Here is an 8,758-nt window from a genome sequence, read left to right as displayed (position 1 = left end):
TGGACTCTATAGCCTACAACATATATGGCCCAGGCCTTAATATATGTGTAACTAGTTCCTGTTCTTAGCGTTCTAATTAATTTATTAAGCTATCGCTTCCATTTCCAAACTATTGCTTTCATAGCATCTGCGATATCAAAAAAACGAAACGAGTAGATTTAACCCATTTAATAAACAAAGTGCTCATAAGCTTTATTTACTTTATATTTTCTAATAAATGCCTCTCGTGTACTTCGACATATTGTGATCAGACAAACTAGATGGGCTCTTAAGTAAGTCGGGTTATATGGATTGAAATAAATGCTCCTCCACCCGCAATTCATCCACACATTTATAATAACCTGCAAGGGTATTTAAGAAGAGAACACATAACAGAAAGAAAAGAAAAAACAAAAAATATTTGTTAACAGCGAAAAATTGGGAAAAGCAAAGCACGGATGGCACTCGCCCGAGGCAACCCAACGCGAGAGACTCCGCTCAGCTTAGGAAAGTATTCTCCAAAAGGGGTTAGAGAGTGAGTAAGAAGAAAAGTAGTGAAAATTGTGAAACTTTATTTGAGAACGAAAATATGACAGGTTGTTATTGCATATGGATTGACAGCTCTTTGTTCGCCTGAATTGAACTGAACCAGTAAAGGGGGATCGAACGAGTAAAGGGTTGCACTGCTAGGTTTATTAGTTTTGCGTTGCAACTTGGCCCCGCAACGAATCGAGGTTCTGTTTCGGGCGGGATCTATAGATGGTTGGGATTGGGGTTTTTATTTGATCTTGCTGGGCTTGAATTTCATAATGTTTTTGATTTTGGTCTTGATAGGCTTGAGCTGACTGTGAACGGATTTTGCGCTGGGTCTTCGTCAAACTTGATGGGATATGCGAGTTAGGCAAGTGGGACTCAACTAAAAGCAAGCAACCGAGAGAGAGAGAGAGAAAGTGATATAGAGAGATAGAGTGAGAGAGACAGACAGAGAGAGAGGCTGATCTGTTACGACTGGCGGCTCAGATGCGAACTGGGCACACGCTTACTCACCTGTTATGTTGGCGCCACCAGCATTGCTTGTGGTATTTGCGCCGGCTGCTGTGGCAGCTGCCGCAACGCCACCACCGCCACCACCGCCGATGACAGTTGCTGGCGCATTTGATTGCTGCGCATTTGGAGCCGATGCAACAGCAGATGCGACGGCAGTTGCATTACCACTGTTGCTGCTGCTGTTGTTACCCTGAACGCCAACGTTTGCGGCGCCACCGGCAACTGTGGCAGCTCCTGCTGCTGCTGATGTGGGCGCCTGTTGCTGCTGCTGTGGCTGAGCGGCACCATCAGCGGACGCACCGCTGCCCGTTGAGGAGACGCTGGTTGAGCCACTGGCCGCGGCGGGTGCTGCACCGCCGGCCGAGGCGCGATTAGCACCGGCTGTGTGGGCTGCATTCTGCAGATGCTTTGGCAACAACTGTGGCACTAAGCTAGGCTGTATCGAGAGTTCTGCAATGCAATGCGTGTTAATAGATCAATGCGGATCAAGCATATCCGAATGCGAACTCACCATGCTCTGTAAAGTTAAATAGTGGCGGCATGTCGCGGCCATTGGGCAAGGTGTGATTGCCCTCCATGCGCAGCTCATCGAAGAACGGATGTGCACAGGCCTTGAGCGGCGTGATGCGGGCGCTTGGCGTGTACTCGAGCAGCTGCGACACCAAGTTGATAGCTTCTGTCGGAGTGCGTATACGGAAAACCTATGTGATAACAATATCCAATTAGTTCACAATAATTATCGATGCGATACAGTTGCAGCTGTCTTTTCTTAGGCAATCCTCATAGCGCAGGGGCTGGACTGAGCAGGGCAGGGTCAGACGGTGGGCTTGAGGTGAAGTGGAGGGTGTGGACTGGGACTATCACAATATTAATCACATATATAACATGGATGAATGCATTATATAGTACATATTGCTGTGACGCCCCTGGGATTAAAATGCAGCGGCAACATGGACACAAGGCGGGGCGCAATAAAGAGGCAAAGCAACAATCAAGTCAAATCAAATCAAATCAATTTAAATTCAATCAATAAATATCGACCAACACATGTAAACAATGTATAAACATTTTTATAAAAGGGAGTGCCACTTATAAATTGAAGCTAAAGTTTTCTATATACAGATGTGTATATCCATGATTTATGAAATTTTCGTATGCTTCTTTATCTGAAGATTCTCGCTTTAAATCGGATTGGCTAAAGTGCATTTTAAACTGTTATATGAATAATGATCTGGACTAGAATTGTTTTACCTTCTGAACATCTGCTTTGCAGCTATTTGTTACTGTTGCAAAACTCAAATACCAATACGACTTTCAATGCTCTGCAAGCTAACAACTGCTATACCCTCTTTAAAGAACGGTATATGTGACTTGATGCAAACAAAGTCCTTTGATCAGTGTTGCCAACTACCTACAACAAAAATAGAACAGATCGAACTGAAAACAAATGAAGCTGCACACACGTACAAGCACGCACGTACTTCTTTGCTCTCCTCCACACTGTGGTAAATGTACTCATGAACAGCTTCGGGGTATATAGTCATATAGTCCAATAATTACGAAAAACTCGGGGCCCCAATATGACAAAGCAAAAGTGTGTTAATACGAAAAATGATTTTTGGCCAATTTTGGCATAATGAAGGAAGGTATCCTAAAAGTGAAAGATCATCCATTGACATTTGGCGCCTATGTACTATCTTTTAAACCTTGTTTATGTTTTATGGCTGCTTTAATAACCTCATTTATTTGGGTATATGTATGCCGATTAAGTACCAATCATATTAAGTTCATTTGAAACCAAATCCCTGAATCAAGATTTAAGATGCGATTAGCCCCTGTGTTTGTGGATAATTTCGCAATTATTTTTTTACCAAAGTATGAGCGATGCCGATCACGATCGAACAAGGGAAATTAAGCAGAAAGCTGCAGTAGGCTTTCTTTTGATCATTCGGATCACGGCCCCTCCCGCTCTTAAAATCTTGCTACGGATCTCGAAATTTTCCATAATCACGCACTTTTGGAATTATTTGTCAGGGAATACCCATAAGTTAGTAACTCGCTATATAAGCAGTAGGAAAAAGGAAAACAATTAAATGAATGCTACGAAAAGGGTAGATTTTCGTATAGCGGATTGTTTATATCGGCTGTCGGTTTGAAAGATCTGTCGGGAAAAAGGCTCAATTGGCAACATTGACTGTGACACGCAAGTGTATAGCTTATATGCAGCTGCTTGCAATGATAAACATGTTTTCGAACTGTTATACATTATGAATGTATGCTTAAGAGCTATTTTGGTGTATTTGTAAGCCAAAACTGTCATTAAAGTCAACAGTTGTGCAACGGTTGCGCCAGCAGTCATCAGTTTATTTAGCCAACGGCGGGTGCTTCAAATATAGTCACATGTGCGTGCGTATGTACATATGTTTGGCGTTTCTGCAGACATCGGTTCGTAATTGTAAGGCAAGTTTTACAGTGATTTTGTTTAAATCTTTATCTTTGTTCGCGGCTTACTCTCAATTGCTGTTTCTGGCTTAGGGCGTTTGGAAATTGGGAGCGTTCGAGTAGTGACTGCAACGAATTGTTATTTACACTTCAATCACGACTTGAACAACACACATGAAAAAGAGAGAGACAGAGAGAGAGAGAGAGAGAGAGAGAGAGATTGGGGATATGTGCGTGAGAGAGTGAGGGATTAAAATCATTGATATATTCATTTTAATAAATGATATGCGTTGGATTAGTGTTAAAGAAGAGCTCACAAATATTAGCGACATGGTCTTAGATTTATGAACCTCTATGATATTACACTCATACACATACGAAAGGGACTGCCTGAAGGGATATTTGATCGATTGGTTGCTTCGCGTGGACTGAGGTGGAGGATGCACTACGATACCTTGGACAAAAAGACTCTAAATGAAACTTACTTTCTGCCATGGATGACTTTTAATCTGCGGAAACTTGAATTCCGTATAGTTTGGATTCATTTCGCGTATTTGTTCTCTTGTCGGTGTGCCCAAAACTTTGATCACCTCGACCAGTTGATCGACACCAGAATCGCCGGGGAATATGGGCTGTCCCAAAAGCAGTTCGGCCAACACGCAACCGGCACTCCAAACGTCTATTTAGAATTAGAATTAGAAATTGTTTTAGAAGAAACCTGATTACGATACACAGTTTGCCCGCTTACCGATCTTAGTTGTATAGTTGATGGCGCCAAATATGAGCTCAGGGGCCCGATAATACCGGGAGCAGATATACGACACATTCGGCTCACCGTGCAGCAGCTGCTTGGCGCTGCCAAAGTCGCACAACTTGAGTACGGCCGTTTCCGGGTCGAGCAGCAGGTTCTGCGGCTTGATATCACGATGGCAAATGCCCAGCGAATGAATGTATGCCAAGCTTCTGAACAATTGATACATATAGAGCTGTAGACCAAAAGTTTGTCATTCAGATAGTCTGTTCATTTATACATATATATATATATATTCGTATAAAACTTACCCGTATAAAGTTGATTGGTATCGTCTGCTTGGTTTTGGCATATTGACGTGCCACTTTGTATACAGTTTCTGGTATATATTCGAGGACTAAATTCAAAAATACTTCATCTCGCTGCAATTGAAGGTAATTAAATGGTATTAGAATTAACTATAACTTGCTGTTAATGTTGTTTGTTGTAATGATCAGGCGAGCTCCAAACTGCAAGGCGGGTAGTTTGTTGAAGTTGCAAGTTGACTTCAGCATGCGAAATGTGACGTTCAAGGATCAACGTTCAACGATGGCGATAACGATAACGATAACGATTGTTACGATCGAGTACTTGCGTTGAGCAGGACTACGGATATATACATATCTAGCAGCTAGCCGAAGGAATGCTGAGGGTTTATTTAGTGGCGATAGTTTTGGGGACTGGTTGAATGTGATTGTGGGTTTTAGGTGGAGGGCGAGGCGGGGCGTCAAAGCGCCAAAAAAAAAAGCATGCACACATCTCTCAAGCTTCTTCTAGCATGCGGACTTCATCTGTTTCTGCTTATATTCGTAGACAGAGAGAGAGAGAGAGAGAGTGAAATATATAAGAACGGAAAAACAAATAGAAAATGGGAAAGAAAGACAGAGAGCGATAAACGCATAAGAGAGTGAGCATAATGTGCGAATCTTTCGAAGAGTAGTCCCCTCTTCTTGTTGTAGTATTACGTAATATACCTGAGGCTTGAGCACAGCGGCTAAAATGCCCAAATCGATGGGAAATTCGGCCAACTAATTTTATCGCCATGATTCGTTCATATTGATATGTAATATAATAGAAAGAAAATCAGTTGAAATATATATACATATTCAAAATTGAAATTGAAAGCATTTTCGTGTTGCTGTGACAACTCTAGCGCAAATCAGCTGGGAACCCTCAACACTGATCGTATTATATTAATTAATGTGTCTCATTCTTACCTTTTCACCGCTCGAATAGAAAAAGTATAAAAGTTTTACAATGTTACAATGCTCCAATCTGCGCATTATTTGCAATTCACGGTTCTGCAAGCGAGAGAAACAGAGGGTTATTCGTGGAGGAAGGATATTCTTTACAGAGCCGAGAACTTACCTTAAATCGTCTGTCTTGTAAAACTTTTTTGATTGCAACCAATTCGCCGGTGTCACAGAGTTTCGCCTGAAATACGACCCCAAAGCTGCCATTGCCGATAACTTTTGTATCTGTATAGGAAACTTCTTGAACCCGATCGGTGCCTTGGCCAGGCGTTGCAACGACTGTTGTAATTTTGGAACCATCACGACCTGGGAGAAAGAATCAAATGCAAATGATATTATTAAATAGAGTAAAGCAATACATTTTATAACACTGGCTTTGCCCGAGCTACACTTTATTCTTTAAATTTTAGGATCGAGCAAATTCAAATTTACCCTTACCACCTTTAACTAATAGTTCAACCCAGTTAAGTGGATGATCGTAACTGAAAATGAGTTTTAGTTCGATCAGATGAAAAAGAAAAGTTGCAATATATAGTTTCCACTCATTTTTCGGTGAACTTTCCACAATCGGTGAAACACATATTCACACAGTTTTAATGTTAAGTTTTGAAAATGAATTTGAAGGCGGTCTTTGTGTAAAAATTGAAACACGTGCCAAAACTTTTTCACAGAAGCAGCCTTAAGAAACACCAGCCTTTTCAGCAATTTGCACAGTTACGGGTAAAAATATAGCTTCCACTTTGTTACGCTTTGTGCTGTACATTAATAAAGAAGCAGCCAGTCAATCCGGGCAAACAGCTCTTTTATATTTAGATTATATAGTGAATAAAGCTTTTAGCACACACAACACGACGATATTTTTGGAGCCAATCTCGGCAGTACCTGTTGTCTCCCAGGCGCCCTCAAGTTTCTCCTTGCTCCTATCGACCTCCTTTGGAATGGATAATGCGACGCTGTGTTCGGGCCACAAATCATTCAATTTTCCGATCAACTGTTTCATGCCTGTGGCAGGATCAGATCGAATCGCATCAGTGAGAGATCGGAGAGATACAGAGAAAGAGAGATATAGATAGAGAGGGAGAGGGAGAGCTCAACAATGAGACAGCCACCGTGAGAGCGAGCGAGACAGATTGATGACAGGAGCGAGACAGAGTGTTCGGTTCGGGTTCAATCATGGAAATAACATGCAAAACATAACCACAATATATGTATATGTATATGGGCTCGTCTTTTTCTTCATCTTTATCTGCTTCTTCGTCTTGTTATTTATCATCTTAACCACGTTCGTAGGTATATATAGGTATACGAAGCGCTTCGTCTCAGCTGCTAAACGTTTTACGTGATCGCGCAAATGGCGATCGCTTCACCTATATTATCTATTCGTTTGAGTTTATTTAATTTATAATTAATTTTGGCATTAGCGCAACTTTCGACGGGTGGCAGCTGCTGTGCCGCATTTGCAGTTCGAGGCGAGGCGAGGCGGAGCGAGATGGGGGCGAGATGAGATGAGACGAGGCGTCGGCAAGATGAGAGTGAGGCATCACTAAAGGTCAACGTTACCAGAGACGGGGGGGACGGGGGGGGCTGGGCTAGAGAGGAATGGTTTGTAAACGAAGGGATTTGGGTTGAGGGTAGCGAGTTAGGGGTAAGGACAGGAATAGGGAAAAACTAAGCGCTTGTACTTGGATCCTTGTACTGCTTGCCGGCCGAGCCAGAGCTGCGCAGCTTGGGCTTCTTGAGTGCGGCCAGCAGCGAAGCGGACGAGGAGGAGGCAGCCCCAGCAGCAGGAATCGTTGATGGCAACGTTGCTCTGCCATTGGCTGGACGGCCCTTACGGCCAGTTGCAGAAGACGAGGATGAAGACGACGACGAGGAGCTGGCCGAGGATGAAGTATCCGATGATGATGAACTGCTGCCATCGCTGCTATCGCTGTTGTCGCTGGACTTGGATTTTGTATCGGAATCACTGGAGTTGCTCGACGAGTCTCGCTTCTTATGCGTCGCTTCCACCTTCGCCATGGACGCTGTCGTTCTCATCATCAGGCCCGATGACACCGAGCTGCTGCCAGTTGCATTGGGCAACGAATGGCGCTTGGTCTTCGATTTCGACTTGGTCTTGCACTGTGGCTTGCGTGGCGGCATTGGCGTCCAAGGCCGACTAGTGCTGGCGGCTACAACGGCAGCGGCCTCATGTGCTGCACGCACAGCCTCAATCTCCGAGAGTGGCGCATTGTAATAGTGGCGCGACGACGCCGAGCTCGAATTGTTCGAGTGCAAGCTCCTCGTTTCGCTGGCACTGGTTATGGCTGGAGCGCTTCCAGGGGCTGTTTCCCCAGCTCCATCCGATTCGCTGGCATCGTTGATGGCGCGCTTCTTGCGACGCACCACACGCACCACCTTGCGGAGGCGATTGGACGCCTGTGTCTTATCCACTTTGCTGTCAACGGGTAACACAACCGTTAGAGCGTCTATATAATTCGGCTAGGCTAATATCAGTCGGCCAACGGCCACACACGATCAGCGGGGTCTCTAGGTCTTTGGGCCACTTGTTGGTGGTTTTGATTTTTTTCCTTGCGATTTTTGGTGGTTTCGGTCAGGCTTTGGCCTAGTTGTGTTAACAGTGCGCGCGTGTTTTATTTCTGCCCACTTGACCAACTTTTCTCGCGGACGTCTTGCTTGACGTTTAACGCAGACAATTAATCGATCGATTCGCCCGTTCGATCGATCTTCAAATAGAAATGCTCAGCACAAAAACAAAGTATAAAAAAAGAAAGAAAGCAAAATCAAATAAATAGCAGCAGAAATTGTCGGCGTTTTAGCTTTTAATCATTTATGTAGCTCTGACCCCGCGCGCGCCCTGCTCAGTATACATATGTATATATGTATACATGTGTGTGTGTATATACACATAAATATATATATATATATATTATATATATATATATATATATATATATATATATATATATATATTTGTGTATATACACACACACATGCATAATATAATATATATATATATATATGTATGTAGAAATATATTGATCCGAGAGTAGTTCCGATTCGTATAGCTCTATTATACGTATATAGTAGAAAGGCACTAAAAAGTGATCGATCCGAGAGCTGCGATCTGCGATGCGATCGCTCGAACTTCCGTTGCACAATTGGCCAAACGCTTCTTTCTTGTTGGCTCGAAGCAAACTTGGCGAGGACGAGCGACACGTTAGCGACAATGACAACAACGACCGAC

The 8,758-nt window shown here is 43.3% G+C and overlaps 1 protein-coding gene across 12 annotated transcripts in view; it reads right to left on the bottom strand.

The window, feature by feature from the left end:
- Window positions 1-8,758, bottom strand: part of sgg (shaggy) — a 62,308-nt gene that overhangs the window by 6,072 nt on the left and 47,478 nt on the right. For 3 of the 12 annotated variants that reach the window (XM_064699776.1, XM_064699780.1, XM_064699772.1), the window contains 9 exons: window positions 5,627-5,817; window positions 5,476-5,559; window positions 5,233-5,286; window positions 4,531-4,641; window positions 4,217-4,454; window positions 3,954-4,147; window positions 1,538-1,727; window positions 1,027-1,476; window positions 532-895 (listed from right to left, as the gene is read on the bottom strand). In XM_064699776.1, the coding sequence (XP_064555846.1) occupies window positions 675-895; window positions 1,027-1,476; window positions 1,538-1,727; window positions 3,954-4,147; window positions 4,217-4,454; window positions 4,531-4,641; window positions 5,233-5,286; window positions 5,476-5,559; window positions 5,627-5,817 (1,733 nt within the window). In that variant the 3' untranslated portion in view covers window positions 532-674. The other 9 variants (XM_064699770.1, XM_064699774.1, XM_064699777.1 and 6 more) reach the window with 7 other exon arrangements.

The sequence above is a fragment of the Drosophila montana genome, unplaced genomic scaffold, assembly GCF_035044405.1.
Source record: "Drosophila montana isolate Dmon_TW-CO22-7 unplaced genomic scaffold, ASM3504440v1 contig_1624_1, whole genome shotgun sequence".
NCBI lineage: Eukaryota > Metazoa > Arthropoda > Insecta > Diptera > Drosophilidae > Drosophila > Drosophila montana.
The sequence above is the reverse complement of the archived record's forward strand: the minus strand, read 5'-3'. Positions and strand labels throughout refer to the sequence as shown.